Source organism: Homarus americanus, unplaced genomic scaffold (genome assembly GCF_018991925.1).
Source record: "Homarus americanus isolate GMGI-L3 unplaced genomic scaffold, GMGI_Hamer_2.0 scaffold7549, whole genome shotgun sequence".
Classification (NCBI taxonomy): domain Eukaryota; kingdom Metazoa; phylum Arthropoda; class Malacostraca; order Decapoda; family Nephropidae; genus Homarus; species Homarus americanus.
In genome coordinates, this window is record NW_024723712.1 from 38490 (window position 1) to 65424 (window position 26935).

General features: G+C 45.1%; 1 protein-coding gene across 1 annotated transcript; it reads right to left on the reverse strand.

Moving 5' to 3' along the window:
• Positions 1–340: 340 nt before the first annotated feature.
• Positions 341–26615, reverse strand: LOC121863695 (adhesive plaque matrix protein-like; the record flags this gene model as incomplete). The annotated part of the gene is made up of 3 exons (XM_042362436.1): positions 341–582; positions 25190–25657; positions 25979–26615. Coding segments are annotated over 3 exons (1347 nt in total), but the record flags the coding sequence as incomplete, so codon positions are not given.
• Between the last annotated feature and the right edge of the window lie 320 nt (positions 26616–26935).

The following is a 26935-nucleotide window of genomic DNA, read 5'->3' on the forward strand; positions in this document are numbered from 1 at the left end:
TTGCTCAGGTGGTGGGCGGGGAGGTGGCACCATCATGCACCACTGCTGATACCACAGCAACTGTGGCGGGTGACGCTCTTGTTTTGTCGGGGTTGAGCTGCCTGTGTCTGCTGTCCTCACTCGACGTAATGTCACCCTATATCACTGGCGGCGTGTGGCAGGTGTGACAAGGTAAACTTACTGTACAGCTGGTCCACTAATAAATTCGCAGTGATATACCTCGGGACAGGTGGGAAGCAGGCCGTATATCACCTGTAATGTAACACAAGAATGGCAGCCGGATTGGATAACATGCAAACCAGGTAACAGAGTGCAATTGGTTGGGGGTGGTGAGGGAGCACTACGTCACGGAAGGCTCGGGCTGTGACTGGTGCCCGCGCGGGGAGACGACGGAGCCCCGGGCCACAGGTTCAACCTGGTGGTCAGTTGTTGCGTAGCGGCCGCGGGAGGCGCACCCACGGTGTGCTGATGGTGGCTGACGACGAGCACGTGGCACGCGGTGCCTGACCTGCTGGTGCTGATACAGTCCGGCTGACATCACTCCTGCCATGATAACCTGGACAAACTGACCCCAGACCGAGGCTGATATATGGATCATATCTATAGTTTACAGTGAAGCGAATTTAGCATTTGAAAGAGGACCGCAGACCCTCCCTGACCACTATACTGCCACAGGCCGAGATACATTACTGCAGACATGTCGCCACCGACAGTTACCCTGAGTGAGGTGTAGTTAGTGAGTGTTGTAAGGTAACAGACCCGGACGTGAAGATGGGCGGGCTGTTGGCTCGAGTGTGTGATGCTGTCACTCGGAGGAAGACAGTTGATGCCCCCGCCCCCGGCCTCCACCACCACCTCACCCTCGTTGACCTCGCTGCTGTCGGTAGGTTTAGTGACCTGGCATGACCCCCACTGATTTCTTCCTCCAATCGTCAACCTTTTCACGTGTCTTAGATGTTATTCCTGTTATTTATTACAACTAGTCTTCTGGATCCCGGGTACCTCAACACAGTATACCCACCTACCATACCCACCCCACCCACCCACCATATCTACTACACTAGCCACACCCACCAACCACATCACCACACCTACCATACCCACCCACCAACCACATCACCACCACCAACCAAATCATCACACCTACCATACGCAATATAAAATAATGATCATCTTTAATTAAACCAAAACATTCCTAAATTACCTAATACACAATTATTTATTTAAAAGTAACATCTAGATTATAACATCCTGCTATTTAACTAAAGTCTGTGCGTTTTAATAATAATCTTAATTACTCTCTATATCATCTATGACCTACAATGACCCGATTTGGTTAAGGTCAGGCTGAGAATTTGACCTAACTGGGGGGGATATTTAGACTTTTTATATTGACCTAAATATTTAGATCAACAACTCTAATGCTAACTTAACCTAACCTAACCCCAATGAAAAGAAAGAAAGAAATAGAAAGAAATTACGATAGAAGATTGATAATTAAAGAAGAGAATAAAAACGAAGGAAAATAATTGAATGAGAATAAAAAAGAAGTAAAAGAATAAAAAAAACGAAATGAAAGAAGAGAAAAAATGAAGAAAATTGAAGAAAGAAGAAACAGAATGAAAAGAAAAAAGAAAGTGACACGAAAGAAGAAGAGAAAAACTGATGAAAAGAAAGGAGAAATTGAAAAATATTAAACTACAATTAAAAAAAAAAGATAAAGAAGAGATGATAGAAGAATGAAGCAGAAAAGAATAAAAAAGAAAAGAGGGATAGAAGAATAAAGCAAACAAGAATGAAAAACAAAACAGAAGAAATTAAAATAAAAAAAAAATAAAGAAGAAGTGAAGGAAAGAAGAGAACAAGTATTAATGAATATGTTTGCAATTACAATTTCTTTTTCATTATGTATATGAAAAATATACTCAGGATTAAATTAAAATAGAAAAAAAATATGAAAAATACCGTGATTTGTTTTACAAGTGACCTGGAAAAATTATTAACTTTTTTTTTTTTTTTTTGGGGGGGGGGTAATATATTTTTAATAAGAGATAAATATTTTTTATACGAAATATATACATTTTATATTATATACTTTTTCATACGATATACAGTATAGTTTATTATACAAGTTTATTTTATCAAGATAAACTTTAATACTGATATATATACTCTATGTAGTATATTTTTTTTATATATTTTTATAAGTATACTTTTATGAGTATATGTAGTATCTTTTATGAATACTTTTATGTAAGTATACTTTTATATTATATACTTGTGTAAGTATACTTTCTATATTATATACTATTTTATGTAAGTATTTTCTATATTATATACTTTTTATGTAAGTATACTTTTATATTATATACTTTTTATGAAGTATAATTCTTATGCAAATATACTTTTTTCTGTAATAACTTCACTTGTTATATAAAGTTTTCTACCATCACAAAATTACAAACAAACAACATCTCATTCTCTCTCATATAGTGTTACAGTGTCATAGTGTTTGTGTTGTGTTAGAGTGTCATGGTTTTACAGTGTTATAGGTGTTACAGTGTCATGAGTTTACAGTGTTATAGTGTTACAGTGTCATGAGTTTTACAGTGTTATGGAGTGTTACAGTGTCATGAGTTTTACAGTGTTATGAGTGTTACAGTGTTATGAGTGTTACAGTGTTATGAGTGTTACAGTGTCATGAGGTGTTACAGTGTCATGAGTGTTACAGAGTCATAGTGTTACAGTGTCATGAGTGTTACAGTGTCATGAGTGTTTGTGTTGTGTTAGAGTGTCATGAGTTTTACAGTGTTATGAGTGTTACAGTGTTATGAGTGTTACAGTGTTATGAGTGTTACAGTGTCATGAGTGTTACAGTGTCATGGGGTGCAGTGTCATGAGGTGTTACAGTGTCATGAGTGTCACAGTGTCATAAGTGTTACAGTGTCATAGTGTTACAGTGTCATGAGTGTTACAGTGTCATGAGCGTTACAGTGTCGCAGGCGTTACAGTGTCATAAGTGTTACAGTGTCATAGGTGTTACAGTGTCGATGGTGTTACAGTGTCATAAGTGTTACAGTGTCATGTGTTACAGTGTCATGAGTTTACAGTGTCAAGGTGTTACAGTGTCATGTGTTACAGTCATGTGTGTTACAGTGTCATGAGTGTTAGTGGCATGCGTGTTACAGTGCCATTGTGTTACAGTGTCATGTGTGTTAGTGTCAGGTGTTACAGTGTCTAGTGTTAGTGTCAGAGTGTTACAGTGATGTGTGTTATAGTGTCATGAGGTTACAGTGTCGTGGCAGTGTCATAGGTGTACAGTGTCATAGGTGTTACAGTGTCATAGGTGTTACAGTGTCATGAGTGTTACAGTGTCGCAGGTGTTACAGTGTCATGAGGTGTTACAGTGTCATGAGTGTTACATTGTCATGGTGTTACGTGTCGAGGTGTTACAGTGTCATGAGTATTACAGTGTCGTGGGTGTTGCAGTGTCATGAGTGTTACATTGTCATAGTGTTACAGTGTCATAGTGTTACAGTGTCATAGTATTACAGTGTCATGTGTTACAGTGTCATAGGTGTTACAGTGTCGAGTGTTACAGTGTCAGGTATTACAGTGTCATAGTGTTACAGTGTCTGAGTGTTGCAGTGTCATGAGTGTACAGTATCATAGTGTTACAGTATCATGAGTGTTACAGTGTCATAGTGTTACGGTGTCATGAGTGTTACAGGTGTCATGAGTGTTACGGTGTCATGAGTGTTACGGTGTCATAGGTGTAACAGTGTCATGAAGTGTTACAGTGTCATAGGTGTTACAGTGTCATGAGTGTTACAGTGCCATGAGTGGTGTTACAGTCCATGGTGTTACAGTGTCATGAGGTGTTACAGTGTCATGAGTGTTACAGTGTCATAGGTGTTACAGTGTCATAGTGAGTGTTTGTTGCAGTGTGCATGAGCGTTACAGTGTCATAGGCGTTACAGTGTCATGAGTGTTACAGTGCCATGAGTGTTACAGTGCCATGGGTGTTACAGTGTCATGGTATTTACAGTGTCATGAGTGTACAGTGTCATGGAGTGTTACAGTGTCATGGGTGTTACAGTGTCATGAGCGTTACAGTGTCATGAGTGTTACAGTGTCATGAGTGTTACAGTGTCATGAGTGTTACAGTGTCATGAGTGTTACAGTGTCATGAGTGTTACAGTGTCATAGGTGTTACAGTGTCATGGAGTGTTACAGTGTCATAGGTGTTACAGTGTCATGAGTGTTACAGTGTCGCGAGGTGTTACAGTGTCATGAGTGTTACAGTGTCATGAGTGTTACAGTGTCATAAGGTGTTACAGTGTCATAGGTGTTACAGTGTCGTAAGTGTTACAGTGCAATGGGTGTTACAGTGTCATGAGTGTTACAGTGTTCATGGGTGTTACAGTGTCATGAGTGTTACAGTGTCATGAGTGTTACAGTGTCATGAGTGTTACAGTGTCATAGGTGTTACAGTGTCGCAGGTGTTACAGTGTCTGAGTGTTACCGTGTCATGAGTTTACCGTGTCGAGGTGTTACCGTGTCATGAGTGTTACGTGTCGAGAGTGTTACAGTGTCATGAGTGTTAGTGTCATAGGTGTAATGTCATGAGTGTTACAGTGTCATGAGTGTTACCGTGTCATGAGTGTTACAGTGTCATGGGTGTTACAGTGTCATAGGTGTTACAGTGTCATGAGTGTTACAGTGTCATGAGTGTTACAGTGTCATGAGTGTTCGTGTCATGGTGTTACAGTGTCAGTGTTAGTGTCATGGAGTGTTACAGTGTCATGGGTGTTACAGTGTCATGAGTGTTACAGTGTCGCAGAGTGTGTTAGTGTCATGAGTGTTACAGTGTCATGAGTGTTACAGTGTCATGAGTGTTACAGTGTCATAGATTGTTACAGTGTCATGAGTGTTACAGTGTCATGAGTTTTACAGTGTCATAGGTGTTACAGTGTCATGAGTGTTACAGTGTTATAATAGTGTTGTTATGACTGACTGCCAATTATACTAACACTAAGTCTCTTTAATATGGACGATGGTTTAACTCCTTGAGGACGATGGTTTAACCCCTGAGGGCGATAGTTTAAACCCTTGAGGACGATGGTTTAACCCTGAGGACGATGGTTTAACCCTGAGGGCGATGAATCAACCCTTTGAGTATGGTGGTTTAAACCCTTGAGTATGATGTTTTAACCCTCCAGGAATCGAAGGGTTAAGTGACTGTGTTTACTAAGAGCACAAGGGGACGCCACCATGTATGTATACAGTACAACTTGGATAAGGACCTTTGACTTACAGTTTGTTATAGCTGTTAAATGTTGTTAGGGTTATTATCAGTTGTTATTATGTTAGTAAATTATTGGTTATTATCAAGTGTTATTAATTATCTTATTATTGTTTGTTTTGAAAATTGATCTTGTTATAATAGAATTTTTTATTTGGGAGATTTTGGGTTAGCGAGAGGAAAATTATTATTATTATTATTATTATTATTATTATTATTATTATATTATTATTAACATTATTATTATTATTATTATTATTATTATTATTATTATTATTATTACTACGTCACTAACTCTGACTTGAAGCTGAACCTCGGTATTTCATGCGGAGGAAATCTGACGCTTTAGCTCTGGGTGAAGGTCTTGTTGTTTAGTGCAAGGAAATGACATATCCCAAATGAGCAGGGTGTGGGAGGGTTGGAGGGACGAGGTGGGTGTGGAGGAGGTGGGGATTTGAGGGGAGGAAGAGGAGGATGGGGGATTTTGGAGTGAAGGGAGGTAGGGGTGGAGGTTAGGATGTGCTAAAGGGATGATGGAGGGAGGAAGAAGGGGGTGTTGGGAAAGGAAGGGGTGAGGAGGTTAGGGATGGTAAGAAGGGGTAGGTGTGGGGATTGGGGGAGGGAACAAAGGGTAGGTGGGAGGGTGTGTGGGAGGGGCGGGGAGGTTAGTCTTGATGTACATTGTTCCAAACTTTCTACTCTAAGCGAACCTCAAACTTTGCCAACCTCAGCAGACTTCCTCGAGTGCATTAGTGGCACTCTGTCTCCGTCAGGCTGCTGCACTTAGAGTTGATGGAAAACTTTGTGGACTGTCAGAGGTAGGAGTGCCAGGGAGGGCCTTGTTTGGGTGGACGGACAGGGCCATACTGGGCTCTGTGTGTGTGTGTGTGTGTGTGTGTGTGTGTGTGTGTGTGTGTGTGTGTGTGTGTGTGTGTGTGTGTGTGTGTGTGTGTGTGTGTGTGTGTAAGTGTGTGTGTGTGTGTGTGTGTGTGTGTGTGTGTGTGTGTGTGCAGGGATAGTGAGGAACAGTATGAAGGCAGAAATAGTGTAAAGATAGGGATAGTGACAGAGACAAAAATATAGACACAAACAGACAGACAGACACAATATAGACAGACAGACAGAATATAAACACAGACAGACAGACAAATAAAGGATAGCCTGACACAAACAGTCAAAAGGCTCAAATTGTTGTCATCAGTCAGCTGTTTGATCAATATTTAACTTGGTAGACTTGACTGTTGGCTGACAAACTGTAGTAATGGACGGTGAACAGCGCCATATTTATTTTCCCCGGGTTAGAAAAGCTTTTTATTGATTTCTATGACGACTGTACAAATGTGTGAATTTTATTATTATTTTTAGGGGAGGAGGAAGGGGAGGAGGAAGGAGGGAGAGGGCGAGGAATGAAGGGGAAAGGAAGGGGGATGGGAAGGGCGAGGAAGGAGGGGGATGGGGAGGCGAGGAGGAGGGGGAGGGGGGATGGGGGAGGGCGAGGAAGGGGGAAGGAAGGGGGATGGGGGAGGGAGGGAAGGAGGGGAAAGAGGAAGGGGATGGGGAGGCGAGGAAGGAGGGGAAAGGAAGGGGGATGGGGAGGGCGAGGAATAAAGGGAGAGAAAGGAAGGGGATGGGGAGGGCAGGAATGAAGGGAAAGGAAGGGGATGGGGAGGGCAAGGAAGGAGGGAAAGGAAGGGGGATGGGAGGGCGAGGAATGAAGGGAAAGGAAGGGGGATGGGGAGGGCGAGGAATAAGGGGAAAGGAAGGGGATGGGAGGGCGAGGAATAAAGGGGGAAAAGGAAGGGGATGGGGAGGGGAGGAATAAAGGGGAAGGAAGGGGGATGGGGAGGGAGGGAAGGAGGGGAAAAGGAAAGGGGATGGGGAGGAGCGAGGAACAAAGGGGGAAAGGAAGGGGATGGGGAGGGAGGAAGGAGGGAAAGGAAGGGGATGGGGAGAGCGAGGAAGGAGGGGAAAGGAAGGGGGATGGGGAGGGCGAGGAATGAAGGGGGGAGAGGAAGGGGATGGGGAGGGCGAGGAATGAAGGGGGAAGGGAAGGGGATGGGGAGGGCAGGAATGAAGGGGGAAGGAGGAAGAGGGGATGGGGGAGGGCGAGGAAGGAGGGGAAGGAAGGGGGGATGGGGAGGGCGAGGAATGAAGGGAAGGAGGGGATGGGGAGGGGCAGGGAAGGAGGGGAAGGAAGGAGGATGGGGAGGGCAGGAAGGGGGAAAGGAAGGGGATGGGGAGGCGAGGAGGGAAAGGAAGGGAGGGAGGGGAGGGCGAGGAATGAAGGAAGGAAGGGGGATGGGGAGGCGAGGAATGAAGGGGAAGGAAGGGGGATGGGGAGGGCGAGGAATGAAGGGGGAAGGAAGGGATGGGGAGGGGCGAGGAAGGAGGGGGAAAGGAAGGGGGATGGGGAGGGCAGGAAGGAGGGGATGGGGAGGGCGGAATGAAGGGGGAAGTCGGGAGGAAAGGGGGGATGGGCGCTACACCACACTGGACGATAAAATGCTGCTGGTGTGTCACTGAGGAAAAAGTGGGTGTGGGTAGGGAGGTTATCAGGAGTGGGTGGTGGGTGAGTGTGGGGTCATGGGAGTGGATGGGGAGGGTTATTGTGGGAGTGGGAAGGTTGAGGCTGGGGTGTGGGGTGGTTTGGGGTGGGAGTGTGGGTAGGTTAGTGGGGGTGTGGAGGGGAACTAGTGAGGAGAATCTGATTGATACGTTTCAACACCTGACATTAAAAGGCTATTAAGTCTCTCTCTCTCTCTCTCTCTCTCTCTCTCCCCCGAGTTTCCAGAGTTCAGATAAAAGTGCTCACAGTATTTACATATTAACTAGAGACCATTGTGGCGTGTCGACGTAATTAATGATTCAGAGAATAATGTTATCAAACTTGTAGCAAATAAAAGCTTCTCTTTACACCACAATAAACACAAACTAAACAAAAACAAAACAAAACACACAAAGGGAATTATTGACAATAACAACATCCATAACACGTCTTGAACATGTTGGAGACTCGTGTTTGTTTACATACGAGAGGGAGAGATTACGGTCAGTTGCCTATATTAGGTTCTCAAAGGCTCGTAAATCAATCCCCTCGACCTAGTTGGTGATGTTAGAACACTTCCTATTGGCTCACTACAGTTGGTGATGTTAGAACACTTCCTATTGGCTTACTGCAATTGGTGATGTTAGAACGCTTCCTATTGTTGCTCACTGGAGAATGATAAGCGGCTACAATGGCGGATGAATTGCTCTGAGTCTCTATGGTTTGTCTTATTCACTGTTTGAGATGTGGATTAATAGAGTGGTTAAGAGACTCTGCTATGGAATGGAAATAGGTGAAGAAGGGGAGGACCTTTTACGCCACTATTTTCCTAACAAGCAACTGGGCTCAATCACCGTGCAGGCTTCCCCACCACCACATACGCCGTCTGAGGTAATGAAAAATTCTCTAACTCGCCACAAAAAACACTGCGAGTTTTGGGCGAAGGAAATAAATTGAGTGTGTGATTGCTTGCGTGACGGCTCCATTTGTAATAAGCGTCTGCTTGCGGCGCGCGAAGTGTTCGGCCGCTGCAAGCAACAAACTGACCTGCCCTGTTGTGGCGGGGGTGTGTGGTGAGGGTGAGGAAAAGAGGGTGAGGGCAAGAGGGGGATATTGGGGGATTGTCTTCAGGTTATGAAGGACAGTTATTTACAAGGGATGCGGTGGTCGAGTGGATACAACACTAACTCACTCTCCTAAGATCACCGGTTCGCAGTCAAAGTACAACCCAGGGTTTACGCAGTACCGGCCACGATGCCTTTTGTGTACCGAAGACTTAGTACACACACACACACACACACACACACACACACACACACACACACACACACACACACACACACACGAGACTAAGCCAGGCAGGACAGAGTTAGTGTGTTTATGTGTCAGCAGTACGCTTCCTCGGGAATCACCATGACAGCTATAGTCTTACGAGCACTGAGGTTTGTTGTACACGTGATGGTAACTGTGAGTACCTTCTATTGAGCAGTAGGAAGGAAGGAAGGAAGGAGTGAAGGAAGAAATGGAGGGATGGAAGGTAGGGAGAGGGGAGAGGAAGGAAGGAATGAGGGATGGATGAATGAATGATGGAAGGAAGGAAAGGAAGGAACTTAAAAGGAAGGAAGGAAGAAAGGTATTATTCTCCCAGTCTCTCAGATGTTAAAGTAGTGGGCTGTTAGATGATCCGTCATATTCATGGACCTGGGGGGTGGAGGTTAAGGGACTCGACCTCTGTTGTAAATATATCTCAGTTTAGGTCTTTAATAGTTTTGTTTGTTTGACCTGACAGGTTTTGGGGGAGGTATTCACGTATAGGAAAACTCTGGTTGGCTTCGATTTTTTGTACAATTTTCAGCGTCATCCCAGTGAAAACACGTTGGTCATTTTCGGTGGCAGGGACGAGACATGGGAGACAAATGACTTCTTACCGGGACAACATACGTACTTCCCTTCTAATATATATATTTTTTATTTTAATGTACAAGAAATGTTTATGAACCGTATTGTATTGCTTATATATTATTACGTGATTTACATTATTTTACCGGTATGTATAAATTATGTATATTGGATGTCGCGGTTTCAAAGACTTACTGCATCTCGATCGTATCTAACTCAACATGGTCTACAAGTTGCTGTCAGGGTATGACCCGACGAAAAAAACCAAACAAGGAAAACAATATTACTGTTCGTCTATATGCCTTAAACGAAATGGCAATTGAGCGTGGAACAAATAAACGCATTTCAATTCGAAATTCTCACAGTCGAATTTCTGCAAGATGTTCCCAGATTTACGCAGTTTATTATTTTAAAATCTGTTAAAAAAGTTTGGTTAAAATAATACCGTGGTCAAAAGCGGCCTTATTATAAAAATATAAGGGTACTGTTTTATGTGAAGTCGGGCCTCAGGCGGAATTCAAGACTCTCTGTGTTGGTAGGGACGACCCATGGTGGACTAGGATGGCTCATGGTAGATTAAAACGACCCATGGGAGACTAAACGACTATGGTAGATTAAAACGACCCATGGTAAGGTAAAACGACCCATGGTGAACTGAGACAACCCATAATGATGTTGGACGACCATGGTGAACTAAAACGACAGATAGTGCTCGCTCTCTCTCTCTCTCCATTCAGCGCCATCCATTCCACTCATCTTTTTCCACCCTCCCACTCCCTCTCCTCTCACCCTCCCACTCCCTCCTCCTCTCCTCCACTCCCTCTTGTCTCGCAGATTCTCTCCTACAATATTAAAAATCTCTCCCCACATCTCTCACTCCTCAGCTTCATATCCTGTTGTTTGCTGTTTAAGGTTTTCTTATTTTACGTTTCTGTTCTAACTTATAGTCAATTGATATAATATATGTGTATATGTATGTATATAATATATATATATATATATATGTGTATATATGAGACATCAGACAAACTGAAAATACGAATAATTAATGACAAATGAGTTAGTAATTATAAATGGAAAAATGTATTTCCTAAAGGTTTATTCATATACATTTTGTTTCTAGAGTAAATAAATAAATAAACAAGGAAGTGGTGGATGGATATTATCTTGTAACTATGCACATTGTGCAAAGTAAATCACATAGTGTATGATTTTATCATTTTCAAACTGGACAAACTGAGGGACAGAGTCTCAGTCTTATGATGGGGTCAAAAACCATATGTCATCAACATATCATCAACAATAGCGGCTATATCAAAAAATTTTGTCATCATCAAGTCAAAATATAGCATCAAAAAACGTCATTTTTCATCAAAAGTCACTTTGACACTTTGGTCACCAAGCATCATCATAAAACATCAATAAAGCATCAATATCATAGCATCATAGGCGTCATTTTAGTCATTTTGAAGTCATCAGCATCAGGCTGATAAAAAGCTCATGTCAAGTCATTTTGTCCATCATGCGATAGATATCTTCGTTCATGGGATTCGTCATCGTGAGGTTCCATCGAGTCCTCAGTCTATGGGTCAGTGGCTCAAACTCAGAATAAAATATCAAGACGTCCGTCATGGCAAGTCTGGATGTCAGAGTTTCTCAAGGATCGGTGGGGTTCTTGGACTGTTTGTGAACTTAACATCCTGTAGTCCGACATATTTAATATTGCCAGACTCACCATGGATGACGCTGCTCGATCTGGTCTGTTTGGGTTTTGTTGTGATGATGATGATGATGGTGATGATGGTGATGATGATGATGATGGTGATGATGATGATGATGATGATGATGATGATGTGGTGATGATGATGATGGTGATGATGATGATGATGATGGTGATGATGATGGTGGTGATGATGATGATGATGATGATGGTGGTGATGAGTGGTGCTTTGTTGTAATGGTGGTGTTGATGATGGTGATGATATTACTACTGTTCCAGTTCCACCATTTATTCGTTTATCTTTCACGGCAGTATTTCTCCATCGTTTAATATATCAGTAGTCACGTATGTCAGTAGAGTATAATAACGTCAGGTAAAGTCTTCTAATTTATCAATGAAGTTTAATAATAGTCAGTAAAGTTTAAGTCTTTCAGTAAGGTATTAATGAGCGTCAGTAAAGTTTATTTTGACGTATCAGTTAAGTTTAACAATACCCTCCCATGAAGTACGATACCCTACTTGTTATCGCCGCTGGCATTTGCTGCCTTCAACACCTCCACTCCGCACTGAACGCCTCCCAGCACCTCATCCAATATGCCGTCAGCGAGTATACACACCAACTCACAATGCTGTCCCTGAGTTTTGTGCTGAGACAATTTGCGCAGTACTGTTGTCTCTTGGAACACCATACTGATTTACATCGACCCACACTTGTAAGTACAGCTTACGTGATATTACCGTCACCCGACCGTCCTTAACTAAGACGGTTACACTCCCATAAGGTGCGAGACCCTCCAGTACAGCATGACTCTCTGCACTTCATACGATACTCTCTCTCTCTCAAAAAAAAACTGTACTTGAAAAAATGTACGATACTCTTAAGAAATATGATACTTAAAACAAAAATTCTCATCACTTGTACTCACTGACACGGGTAAAAAGTGATAGAACAAGAATTTACTACTAACAACGCTAATAACAAAGGGCTGGGGCTGTACTTACCGACACGAGGAACTAGGCTTCAGACAGACGCCAGCACCACCTAGAGTCAGAGAGTAAAAACAACTTTAGTATCATAGAGTTTATACACACGTAAGCTTAACCTCATAATATGTAGTAAAACCTCCATATAACGGACTTCTCTCTCCATGTAATCTGTGAGATGGGGGTTTTACATCTAACGGACTCACGATATAACGGATTTTCATCTTCATATAGTCCGTTAAATAAAGGGTTCACTTTAATTACGTCGTAACTTACTAAAGACATATTTACACTGAGAGAGCATACCTGTACAATATAACCTAACCTAACCTAACCTAACCTAACCTAACCTAACCTAACCCACTAGTTGGTATATAAATTACTCGTGTCTATTATGTTGGGATGTTGTTTGACAATTACTTTCGTGTTTGAAATAGTTTGGGAATATTTTATTTAATTGATGACGCAGTTAGAGGGAACTATGTTACCTGTATGTTACAATTTATTTATCACCTGTGGATTACCCCCCCCCCAGCTTATTTCAGTTTAAATACCCTAATGCTAACCTAATCTAACCTATTCCTCTAAGCTTAAGGGTGTCTAATCATCAGGTAAAATAAGCTGGGGTGTCTAAACATCAGGTGAACAGACATACGAACAGCAAACTCACGCACAGACACATCCCCTCCTCATTGACCTCCCAACCTACCTCACCCCTCCTCATTGACCCTCCCCACCCTCACCCTCCTCATTGCCCTCCCCACCCCACCACCCCCTCCCCATTGCCCCTTCCCACCCCACCTCACCCCTTTCCTCAATGCCCCTCCCCACCCCACACACCCTCCTCATTGCCCTCCCCACCCCACCTCCACCCACGGAGAACTTAATCACATTTGTCACAGGTAAACAGAGTGAGACGTGGCTCGTGTACTCAAACTTCTGGAAATTACCAAGGGAAACATTAATTACAGCAGGGAGTCCCATGACAACTTTACCTGTGGAAACAATGATGACTCAGTACTCATATTTGTTATTACCTGCGTGACGCGTTGACAAAGAATACCTGGTGAGAGTGAGATGACTATTATGTGGCACTGTTACCTGGTGAGATGACTATTATGTGGCACTGTTACCTGATGACTGATATGTGGCACTGTTACCTATGACTGATATGTGGCACTGTTACCTGGTGAGATGACTTATGTGGCACTGTTACCTGATGACTGATATGTGGCACTGTTACCTGGTGAGATGACTAATATGTGGCACTGTTGCCTGATGAGATGACTGACATGTGGCACTGCTGCCCGGTGAGATGAATGATATGTGGCACTGTTACCTGATGAGATGACTGATATGTGGCACTGTTACCTGATGAGATGACTAGTATGTGGCACTGTTACCTGATGACTGATATGTGGCACTGTTACCTGGTGAGATGACTGACATGTGGCACTGTTACCTGGTGAGATGACTGAAATGTGGCACTGTTACATAATGACTAATATGTGGCACTGTTACCTGGTGAGATGACTAATATGTGGCACTGTTACCTGGTGAGGTGACTGACATGTGGCACCGCTACCGGTGCATGACCTGACACCTAATTATAGAAAACGGAACGCTTCACTCCATTAAGGAGCATGGAAGATGGTAAAAATAGGACTAACTTAACTAAAATTGCCTAACTATATACCCACCACAGATAGATAGATAGATAGATAGATAGATAGATAGATAGATAGATAGTACAGGTAAACAAAGGTTGACGTTATTTATGATCGGCACTTATGAGCTAACACACACACTGGTAACTTTACAAAATGTCTTTAGTTCTCTATACATGGCATCTTGTTCTGCCTAGTCTGTTTGGTCTGCCCAGTTGTGTCTAGAAGATCAACACGGGTATTGGCCAGTTACCTTGACAACAAATCCACAACACCTGATGAACCTATTTGGCTGATTGGTTAGGTTAGAGTAGAGTAGGTTAGGATAGGATAGGTTAGGTAAATATTATGGTGCAATAACCTTGGTGCGTAGGGCTAATCTTGAGGTAATCCATTTAAATATCTTTCTCTGTTATACCACCACACAAGGCGAGTGAGACAAAGAACAGTGCCAGTATCTCTCAATCATCCTTCAATCATCCATCCATCTCTATTCTTCATCTAACATCATCTTCAACAAAACTCGTCCTGACAACCAATTAATTTTGACTCTGGGAAGAAAAAAAAAAACAGCCCAATCATTTTCATTACAAGATCTCTAATTTCTCCCCCTCCTCGTCTCACTGGCTAGCCAATTAACCAATCAGATGCCGTTGCTTTCATCATCAGGCGATACCTGTTGTGTATCTTTAAACAAACAGCAGGGTACCAGCTTATCTCATCATCTGTTTGGAGTGGAAGGAGGTTTTTTGTGTAGAGAAAAGGAGGAAAGAAGACTGGAGGTAATGGAAGTTATAGTTCGGATATTGAAGAAATTTAAGAGGAGGTAAGAGAGGGCGGGCTGACCGCCTAGCTAAGCTAATAGTGTTTAGGTTGTGTCATGAGTTAGTTATTGTATGTCGGTACAGGCACTAGACATCCTACCTGTCCCATATATGGGTGTTTTAAGGGCCTTATTTCATATTCCGCCGACCCTACTGGCGGATGTTGGTCTAGGGAGGTTGTCTATTGCCTGGCCGTGTAGATCGGGGGGTTGTAATGGACCTTTTGAGATTTGGTAACGTTTGGGAATATATGGTTGTTGTCGTTATCTGGTGGGAGTCTTTGAAGGAGTTCTTGCTCTGATCGTTCTATCTTTTGCCAGATTCTGCTGGCCAGCGTGCAGCTGCTGGTTGATGGGTTTCATTCTCAAGTCTCTATGTATCTCGGCTGTGGTTCTGTGTGGTGAGTGTGTTAGTGGGGCGGTGGGGGAGGGGGGAGGACGATGCCGTGGGGGTGGTGAAGTGGGGTTGGTGAGGTGGGGCAGGGGGACAAGGGGGGGAGGGAAGAACAACATACCCAGCCGTGTGTGTGTGTGTGTGTGTGTCACGGCTCAGGTGTAGGTAGACAGGCGTGGGGGTGGTGGTGGGGTGGTGGGAGGTTTGAGTATAAACTACGTCTTCCCTTAAGTTCGTGGATAAATCTTCCTTCTCCCACCGGCTCCTGGCCTGGTTGTTCATCATGAAGGCTGTTGAATCAGATAAGACCAGACTTTCAACCTCCTCTTATAACCCCTCCACCACTATCGCCACTACCACTATACACCACCACCACCACTACCACTATACACCTATCAACCACCACCTCCACTATCGCCACTATCGCCACCATCACCACCACCACCCCTACACCACTACTAACACCACCATCACTACACAATTATCACCAACACCACCACCATCACACTACCACAAGCACTACCACCATCCAACACCACCACCACCATCCCAACACCACTATCACCACCACCATCCTCAACCCCTAACTAGGAATACGTATAAACAGCCCAACCTAAATCAAGTCCCACAGCAATTTCGACGCCATTAGTCTCCTTGAGTGAGTGAGCGGGATAAGAAACATAACTAAAGACGGTAAAAGACGGTAAAAGATGGTAAAAGACGGTAAAAGACGATAAGAGTTCTTAGAGATGAACGAACTAAGAACTACAATGGATATTCTTCGCTACTGGTGAGGTGAGAAGGGTACATCTAACTGGCTCACTTAAGCTGTGACACAAAGCTGAGAGATTAAATGAGGTCGATATTGCACTGAGACTCATCATCGCGGCTGGTGGGAGGCAGTCTCTCTCTCTCTCTCTCTCTCTCTCAAGCTCATATTCCGCATCTAATCTAATCCAGCCTTTACATAAACGCCGCAAACTTCCATTTTTTTTCAATTAAAAGGAAGAACTTACAGGTAACTTAATCATCCCACACACCTTAACTTTATCAGGTAGAGCTAGGGGGGAAAAACAGACCCCAATGAACTTTACCTGTCGACGTCTGGGGAGGTGCTATGTTAAGGTGTTGCTGTGTTAAGGTGGTGCTGTGTTAAGGTGGTGCTGTGTTAAGGTGTTGCTGTGTTAAGGTGTTGCTGTGTTAAGATGGTGCTGTGTTAAGGTGGTGCTGTGTTAAGGTGGTGCTGTTTAAGGTGGTGCTGTGTTAAGGTGGTGCTGTGTTAAGTGTGGTGCTGTGTTAAGGTGTTGCTGTGTTAAGATGGTGCTGTGTTAAGGTGGTGCTGTGTTAAGGTGTTGCTGTGTTAAGGTGTTGCTGTGTTAAGATGATGCTGTGTTAAGGTGGTGCTGTGTTAAGGAAAGGTGGTGCTGTGTTAAGGTGTTAAGGTGTGCTGTGTTAAGGTGTTGCTGTGTTAAGGTGGTGCTGTGTTAAGGTGTTGCTGTGTTAAGGTGGTGCTGTGTTAAGGTGTTGCTGTGTTAAGGTGGTGCTGTGTTAAGGTGGTGCTGTGTTAAGGTGGTGCTGTTTTAAGGTGGTGCTGTGTTAAGGTGGTGCTGTGTTAAGGTGGTGCTGTGTTAAGGTGTTGCTGTGTTAAGATGGTGCTGTGTTAAGGTGGTGCTGTGTTAAGGTGTTGCTGTGTTAAGGTGTTGCTGTGTTAAGATGATGCTGTGTTAAGATGGTGTGTTAGGAAAGAGATGAAGCTGTGTTAAGGTGCTGCTGTGTTAAGGTGTTGCTGTGTTAATATGTTATGTGTTAAGATGGTGCTGTGTTAAGGTGGTGCTGTGTTAAGGTGTTGCTGTGTTAAGGTGTTATGTGTTAAGATGATGCTGTGTTAAGATGGTGTGTTAGGAAAGAGATGAAGCTGTGTTAAGGTGCTGTGCTGCTGTGTTACATGTGTTAATATGGTGCTGTGTTAAGGCGGTGCTGTGTTATGTGTTGCTGTGTTAAGGTGTTGTTGCGTTAAGGTGTTGCTGCGTTAAGGTGGGATGCGAAAGTTAAGATGGTGTGTTAGGAAAGAGATGAAGCTGTGTTAAGGTGTTGCTGTGTTAATATGGTGCTGTGTTAAGGCCTGTGTTAAGGTGTTGCTGTGTTAAGGTGTTGCTGCGTTAAGGTGTTGCTGTGTTAAGATGATGCTGTGTTAAGATGGTGTGTTAGGAAAGAGATGAAGCTGTGTTAAGGTGTTGCTGTGTTAAAGTGTTGCTGTGTTAAGGTGTTGCTGTGTTAAGATGATGCTGTATTAAGATGGTGTGTTAGGAAAGAGATGAAGCTGTGTTAAGGTGTTGCTGTGTTAAGGTGTTGCTGCGTTAAGGTGTTGCTGTGTTAAGATGATGCTGTATTAAGATGGTGTGTGTTAGGAAAGAGATGAAGCTGTGTTAAGGTGTTGCTATGTTAAGGTGTTGCTGCGTTAAGGTGATGCTGTGTTAAGATGGTGTGTTAGGAAAGAGATGAAGCTGTGTTAAGGTGTTGCTGTGTTAAGGTGTTTGCTGTGTTAATATGGTGCTGTGTTAAGGCCTGTGTTAAGGTGTTGCTGCGTGGTGTTGCTGCGTTGCTGCTATGTTAATGCTGTGTTAAGATGGTGTGTTAGGAAAGAGATGAAGCTGTGTTAAGGTGTTGCTGTGTTAAAGTAAGTTGCTGTGTTAAGGTGTTGCTGTGTTAAGATGATGCTGTATTAAGATGGTGTGTTAGGAAAGAGATGAAGCTGTGTTAAGGTGTTGCTGTGTGTTGCTGTTGCTGCGTTAAGGTGTTGCTGTGTTAAGATGATGCTGTATTAAGATGGTGTGTTAGGAAAGAGATGAAGCTGTGTTAAGGTGTTATGTTAAGGTGTTGCTGTGTTAAGGTAATGCTGTGTTAAGGTGGTGCTGTGCTAAGGTGGTACTGTGTTAAGGTGTTGCTGTGTTAAGATGGTGCTGTGTTAAGGTGGTGCTGCTGTGTTAAGGTGGTGCTGTGTTAAGGTGGTGCTGTGTTAAGGTGGTGCTGTGTTAAGTTGCGTGCTGTGTTAAGGTGTGTTTAAGGTGTTGCTGTGTTAAGATGGTGCTGTGTTAAGGTGGTGCTGTGTTAAGGTGTTGCTGTGTTAAGATGGTGTGTTAGGAAGAGATGAAGCTGTGTTAAGGTGCCAAGCTGTGTTAAGGTGTTACAAAGTTAATATGGTGCTGTGTTTAGGCGGCTGTGTTAAGGTGTTGCTGTGTTAAGTTAAGGTGTTGCTGCGTTAAGGTGTTGTTGCGTTAAGGTGTTGCTGCGTTAAGGTGATGCTGTGTTAAGATGGTGTGTTAGGAAAGAGATGAAGCTGTGTTAAGGTGTTGCTGTGTTAAGGTGTTGCTGTGTTAATATGAAGCTGTGTTAAGGCCTGTGTTAAGGTGTTGCTGTGTTAAGGTGTTGCTGCGTTAAGGTGTTGCTGCTAAGATGGTGTGTAGGAAAGAGATGAAGCTGTGTTAAGGTGTTGCTGTGTTAAAGTGTTGCTGTGTTAAGATGATGCTGTGTTAAGATGATGGTGTGTTAGGAAAGAGATGAAGCTGTGTTAAGGTGTTGCTGTGTTAAAGTGTTGCTGTGTTAAGGTGTTGCTGTGTTAAGATGATGCTGTATTAAGATGGTGTGTTAGGAAAGAGATGAAGCTGTGTTAAGGTGTTGCTGTGTTAAGGTGTTGCTGCGTTAAGGTGTTGCTGTGTTAAGATGATGCTGTATTAAGATGGTGTGTTAGGAAAGAGATGAAGCTGTGTTAAGGTGTTGCTATGTTAAGGTGTTGCTGTGTTAAGGTGTTGCTGTGTTAAGGTGTTGCTGCGTTAAGGTGTTGCTGCGTTAAGGTGTTGCTGTGTTAAGATGATGCTGTGTTAAGATGGTGTGTTAGGAAAGAGATGAAGCTGTGTTAAGGTGTTGCTGTGTTAAGGTGTTGCTGTGTTAAGGTGTTGCTGTGTTAAGGTGATGCTGTGTTAAGGTGTTGCTGTGTTGAGGTGTTGCTGCGTTAAGGTGTTGCTGTGTTAAGATGATGCTGTGTTAAGATGATGCTGTGTTAAGATGGTGTGTTAGGAAAGAGATGAAGCTGTGTTAAGAGAGTTATTGGCGACACACACACACACACACGAACAATAACGCAAAGAGACCAGTGCCCAAGTCAACCAACCCACAATCCTTAAATCAGCTACGACCTATTGCAATCACCCCAATACCCAGCCTAATCTGTGAAAGTTTTGTGTTCGACTGGGCTTATGCTGATATTGCAGGAGTCGTAGACCCTCAGCAATTTGGCAACATGAAAACTTCCTCCACCACTCACTGTCTTGTCAGCTTTCTCGATTACATATACCGCCATCTCGAGAAACGAAAAACGTCTGTAGCTGTCGCCTTCATTGATTTCACTAAAGCATTCGACCTAGTCGACCACAATATAATCATCAACAAAGCTATTGACCTCGGGCTTCGGAGAAGTCTTATACCATGGCTTACAGACTTCCTCAGTGACCGACGCCAAGCTGTACGCTTCCGAGGGGCTGTCTCCACCTTTCAGTCACTCACCTGTGGCGTCCCCCAAGGCACCAAGATGGGTCCACTCTGCTTCCTTATGCTCATCAATGATGCCCTAAGAGAAACCCCCGCTCGCTGGAAATATGTCGACGACTCCACCATTGGGATCAGCGTCAACAATTCTACTCCCAACTATACCGCCCTTCAGGATTTATTGAACAGTCTTCAAAACTGGGCCACCAACAACCATGTCACCATCAACCATACCAAGACCATGGTTATGCACATCAACCTCTCCTCCGACATTGTCCCACCTCCTTCCATTACTTTAGGTCCGAACACACTCCAGGTTATAGATTCCACGAAGCTCCTCGGCGTCACCATAGACAACAAACTAAATTGGAAACCACACGTCAGTGAAGTTGTCAAATCCTCCAGTTTCCGTCTCCACCTCCACCGCCGACTCAAGTCCCTCGGAGTTCCTGCACCCGAGCTCCTCAGTGTTTACACAACATTCATACTTCCCAAGCTCACCTATGCCTCCCCCACCTGGTCTTCCTCCCTAAATGCCACACAACGTAAACACCTAGAAAAAGTGCAAAAGAGGGCATGCAAGATTATTCTCTCCCCTTCCTACTCCACATATCAAGAAGCGCTCAACACACTGACCCTTTCGACTCTCACTGACCATCACCACGACCTCATCTGCAAATTTGGTAAGAAGCTTCTACACCATCCTCGACACCGGCTCCTACTACCACCTGAGATCCCTAACCCGAGAATTGCTGTTCGACACCACAACCGCATCCAGCCCATACGTGCACGAACTGATCGCTATAAGAACAGCCCAGTCCCAACCATTGTAAAAATTATCAATAACTAGTAATAGACCAGTGTATTCACTCCCAGTAAACACTACTCCTTGCACTGTCACTATGTTGAAATGAACTGTAGTTTGAGCTTTTCCCCATCTAGTTATTATATATCTTATTTGTGTCACTTATGTTACTTGTATATTATTTATAATTCGAAACCCATTCCCCAAATATGTAACTGTATATTGTCAGCCTTCTGGCTGCCAAGCTCTTTCAATAAACCGTTAACTATTATTATTAAAGAGAAACATCACTCACTCCTTACACACTCCAGCAAACAGTAGTCACACAGTACATACATACATACATACATACATACATACATACATACATACAGTATATACACGTTAACTCACATCAGTCACTATTCTCCACCACAATATCTCAATGAATCGTCCACCACCACACACAATCTTCTCTCATTTGACAGAGAGAGAGAGAGAGAGAGAGAGAGAGAGAGAGAGGAAAAAAAAGAGGAAAATACTTGACGAGAGAGCCCAGAGCAATCAGGGAAACGTTCGCTGGAAGAGTTTGCTCGCTCGCTAGGAGTAAACACTACACTCACGATCATTTACACTTGTAGATGTTTAGCTGCGAGAGTTTGCTGCGGGTAAACGTGAAAGCTATGGACATTTACGCTTGTATAGATGTTTAGCTCTTGGGGGTAAACTTGATAGTTATGATTATTTAAGCTTGTAGATGTTTAGCTGTTAAGAGTTTACATGGGGGGTAAACTCCAAAGCTATGATTATTTAGCTGGGAAGGTTTACATGGAGGGGTAAACTCGAAAGCTATGATCGTATACACCTCTATATATATGTATATATTAGCTGGTAGAGACTGCCCTATAAATATCGCCAGGGATCTATAAAATCAAATCAAAATTAAAATCATCTTCCTGAAATTTCTGTCAATAATTATCACCATTAACCCCCTGCCCTATAAATATCGCCAGGGAACCAGTACATTAAAAATACGGCGCTAGTCTATATCATTAAAGCCATCACCTTTTTAATTTTAATGGTGCTCTTAATTAAGCGACTCCACTAAGGAAGGTGTGGTAGGGAGGTAAGAGGGAAGGGGAGGGTGGGGGGAAGGTGTGGTAGGGAGGTAAGAGGGAAGGGGTAAGAGGGGGGAGGGGGGGGAGGTGGTAGAGGAAGGGGAGGGTGGGTGTGGTAGGGAGGTAAGAGGGAAGGAGGGTGGGGGAAGGTGTGGTAGGGAGGTAAGAGGGAAGGGAGGGTGGGGGAAGTGTGTGGGAGGTGTGAGGTGGTAGGGAGGTAGAGGAAGGGGAGGGTAGGGGTAAGGGTGAAGAGGTGGAAGGTGGATGGGGAAGGGAAGGGGAAAGGAGGGAAGGGTAGAGGGGAAGGGGAAAGGTGGAAAGGGGAAGGAGGGAAGGGGGAAAGGAGGGAAGGGGGAAGGGGGTCTTTTACTTCTCAATCTGGTGAAAATCAAATTAATCTTCTTTTTTTTTAATGGTGGAAGGAAGTTGGTAAGCGATGTGGGCGGCTGAAGTGGTCTTGTGGAGGTCACCTGAAGATTTACCTTAACTCCCCCTCTCCCTCCTCCTCTCTCTCTCTCCCCCTCTCCCTCCTCCCCTCTCTCTCTCTCTCTCCCTCCTCTCTCTCTCTCCCCTCTCCCTCCCCTCTCCCCCTCTCTCACCTTCTCTCCTTACAGCTTATCTTACCTGATTATTAAGCACTCTAAGGCTACCTGTGGAGGTTAGGTTAGCGTTTGATTAAGTTAGGGTTACGGTAGATTACGTTATGTCATAGTTAGATTAGGTTTGATTAGACTAGGTACAGGTAGGTTAGCGTTAAGTTTGGGTACTATTATATTTTGTTTTGTTTAGTTTAAGTTAGGTTAGGTTAGGTTAGCGTTTGATTAGATAAGATTAGGTTAGGTTAGTTTAATCTTAAGATGAAATAAACTGGGGAACTAATCTCTCTGGTGTCCCTTGAGGAGTTGGTTTACTGGCCACCAGGGGAGCCTTTACGAGTCGTCTGTGTCGTCACTCTGTGGTAAAACTCACACTTGTGTTTTATCAACGTGAATCACCTCAACTTAACCTAACTTGACCTAACTTGACTTACCTCTAACCTAACCTACCGCACCCCTAACCTTGCATAAGATAACCTAACCTTACCTACCCTAATCAACCTAACAAAACCTAACCTTACTTAACCTAACTTAACTGGCCTCTAACCTAACCTACCCTTAACCTAACCTAACTGTAGGGCAGCTAGTTAACACAATGACACCTGGTACAAGGTCTACACGGTCGGGACTCTTATCTCAGGCCAACAAGATTACAAGTTTTTTGAGGAAAAACTCTTAATGACAGTGACCGCTGGTGGTAGTAGTTGTGGGGGTGGTGGTAGTAGTTGCGGTGGTGGTAGTTGTGGTAGTAGTTGCGGTGGTGGTAGTTGTGGGGGTGGTGGTAGTAGTTGTGGTGGTGGTGGTAGTAGTAGTTGTTGTGGTGGTGGTGGTGGTGGTGGTAGTTGTTGTGGTGGTGGTGGTAGTAGTAGTAGTTGTTGGCGGTGGCGGTGGTGGTGGTGTAGTAGTGTGTGGTGGTGGTAGTAGTAGTAGTTGTTGTGGTGGTGGTAGTTGTGGTGGTGTGGTGGTGGTAGTAGTTGTGGTGTAGTAGGTGTGGTGGTGGTAGTGTGTGGTGATGGTGGTAGTGATGGTAGTAGTTGTGGTGGTGGTGGTGGTGTAGTAGTGATGGTAGTAGTTGTGGTGGTGGTATATTTTAGGTAGTGGTGGTGGTAAGGAGTGGTGTGGTGGTGGTGGTGGTAGAGGCAGTAATATGTGAACTAGGTAATGTCTGGGGAGCTTAAACCCACAATACAAAGATTAAAAAAATGATAAAAAAAATTATATCTGCCCACATTTTTTTTAACCACTGATAAAGTTCCTTCCCCTCACCCCCCTACCTCTCAACGACCTACCTACCCCTTCACCCCTTACCCTTCAAAGGATTCTCTCACCACCCCCTACCTCTCAACGACCTACCTACCCCCTTCACCTTCAAAGAACTCCTCCCTTTTCCCTTTCCCCTACATACTACCCCACCGCTCTCACCCCCTCCACTAGCCCCCACAGTCTTCTTACCTCAACCCCACCCTACCCCCCTCACCCCAACCCTCACCCCCACCCTCCCCCCTCCCTCTCCCCACCCTACCTCCCCCACTCACTGGCACTACCCCACTCACCCCCACCCTCACCCACTCACCCCCACCCTACTCCCCTCACCCCCCACCCCACATTATCTATATAAAAAAAGTTGTCTATATCCAGAGTAATAATATAAAAATAACAATATTCCCTTTGATGACTTTTATAACCCCAAACATGAACCAATTTCGTACATTAGCCATTTTACTTGACACCAATGTGAAATATAAAAAATTGTGGGGATTTTTTTTTTACTTTTTGGTCTTTTCTTAATTATGGAGAAATTTTAATGTAAACTTGTATTGCGTGAGTTTTTATTTTAGTATTTAATTTTTTTATTATTATTTTTTTTTTAATTTGGTTTATAATTTGTTTTTTTTTTCTTGGCGGTAGGTGAATATTTTTGTTGGGAAGAGTTAATTACGTACGTGTGTGTGTGTGTGTGTGTGTGTGTGTGTGTGTGTGTGTGTGAAAGTGATGACGGTTTTGAAGATGACAGTGGCGATGATAGTGAGGGTGAATGTGAAGGAGGCAGCAGGTGAGGGGAGGCAGTAGGTGAGGGTGGGGAAGCAGCAGGAGGCTAGGGTGAGGGTGGGGGGAGCAGGTGAGGGGAGGCAGTAGGTGAGGGTGGGGGAAGCAGCAGGTGAGGGGAGGCAGGTGAGGGGGGGGAAGCAGCAGGTAAGGGGAGGCAATAGGTGAGGGTGAGGGGAAGCAGTAGGAGAAGCAGCAGGTAAGGGGAGGCAGAGGTGAGGGTGGGGGAAGCAGCAGGTGGGGGAGGCAGGGTGGGGGTGGGGGAAGCAGCAGGTAAGGGAGGCAGTAGGTGAGGGTGAGGGAAGCAGCAGGTGAGGGCAGTAGGTGAGGGTAAGGGAAGCAGCAGGTTAGGGGAGGCAGTAGTGAGGGTGGGGGAAGCAGCAGGTAAGGGGAGGCAGTAGGTGAGGGTGAGGGGAGTCAGTAGGTGAGGGTGAGGGGAAGGGCAGGTAAGGGGAGGCAGTAGGTGAGGGCAAGGGAAGCAGCAGGTGAGGGGAGGAAGCAGGTGAGGGGAGACAACTGACACCTACAATTTCCCTCTTTTATGATTTATTGGTTTTCTGTCAACCCCTCGACCAACCACTGATGGGCGGTGGGTGGAGGGAAGGCGGGAGGGAAAAGGTAATTGGGCGGTGGGTGGAGGGAAGAAGTCGGTGGTTTGTGGTGGGTGGGTGGACGGGTGGAGGGGCGAGCTGAGTGGAGGGGCTGTGGGTGGAGGGCTTGAGGGAGGAAGGACCTGTAGGTGGAGGGCTTGGAGGGAGTGAAGGACCTGTAGGTGGAGGGGAGGGCCTGTGGAGGGAGTGAAGGACCTGTAGGTGGAGGGGCTTGGAGGGAGTGAAGGACCTGTAGGTGGAGGGCTTGGGGGGAGTGAAGGATCTGTAGGTGGAGGGCTTGGAGGGACTTAAGGACCTGTAGGTGGATGGCTTGGAGGGCGTAAAGGACCTGTAGGGGGAGGGCTTGGAAGGAGTGAAGGACCTGTAGGTGGAGGGCTTGGAGGGCGTGAAGGACCTGTAGGTGGAGGGCTTGGAGGGAGTGAAGGACCTGTAGGTGAAGGGCTTGGAGGAACTGAATGGACCTGTAGGTGGAGGCCTTGGAGGAACTGAAGGACCTGTAGGTGCAGGGTTGGAGGGGAGGAAGGACCTGTAGGTGGAGGGCATGGAAGGAGTGAAGGGCCTAGGGGTGGAGGGCTTGGAGGGACTGAAGGACCTGTGGGTGGAGGGCTTGAGGGAGGAAGGACCTGCAAGTGGAGTGGGGGCTTGAGGGACTGAAGGACCTGTGGGTGGAGGGGCTTGGAGGGACTGAAGGACCTGTAGGGGAGGGCTGAGGGACTTAAAGACCTGTAGGTGGATGGCATGGTAGGGAGAAGGACCTAGGTGGAGGGCTTAGAGGGACTGAAGGACCTGTAGGTTGAGGGCTTGGAGGGACTGAAGGACCTGTAGGTGGAGGGCTTGGAGGGACTGAGGGACCTAAGTGGAGGGCTTGAGGGACTGAAGGACCTAGGTGGAGGGCTTGGAGGAGGAAGGACCTGTAGGTGGAGGGCTTGGGAGGACTGAGGGACCTGTAAGTGGAGGGCTTGAGGACTGGAAGGACCTGTAGGTAAAGGGCTTGGAGGGAGTGAAGGACCTGTAGGTGGAGGGCTTGGAGGGAGGAAGGACCTGTAGGTGGAGGGCTTGGAGGAGTGAAGGACCTGTAGGTGGAGGCTTGAGGGAGTGAAGGACCTGTAGGGTGGAGGGCTTGGAGGGAATGAAGGACCTGCAGGTGGAGGGCTTGAGGGGACTGAAGGACCTGTAGGTGGAGGGCTTGGAGGGAGTGAAGGACCTGTAGGTGGAGGGCTTGAGGAGTGAAGGACCTGTGGGTGGAGGGCTTGGGGGAGTGAAGGACCTGTGGGTGGAGGGTTGGAGGGACTGAAGGACCTGTAGGTGGAGGGCTTGGAGGGACTGAAGGACCTGTAGGTGGAGGGCTTGAAGGATTTGTAGATGGAGGGCTTGGAGGGACTGAAGGATTTGTAGATGGAGGCTTGGAGGGAGGAAGGACCTGTAGGTGGAGGGCTTGGAGGGACTGAAGGACCTGTAGGTGGAGGCTTGAGGGACTGAAGGACCTGTAGGTGGAGGGCTTGGGGGGAGTGAAGGACCTGTAGGTGGAGGGCTTGGGGGAGTGAAGGACCTGTAGGTGGAGGGCTTGGGGGAGTGAAGGACCTGTAGGTGAAGGGCTTGGAGGAACTGAATGGACCTGTAGGTGGAGGGACTGGAGGGAGTGGAGGGTTCTTATACCACTAACCAAAACCAACACCAGATGACATTTTCAACAACATTTACTCCACATGGCGACATCTGGCAACCCCAAGAAGCAGCAGGTACCTTAAATTAACCAATATCTCCTAATTATAAAAAAAACCCGTACCTTAATTCTCAATAATTAACATATAAACACCTATAATTTGCTTCCATAACACCAATGACAACACGTAACTATCATTAGAATTATACGCCATTATATACCATGTAAATAACAATGG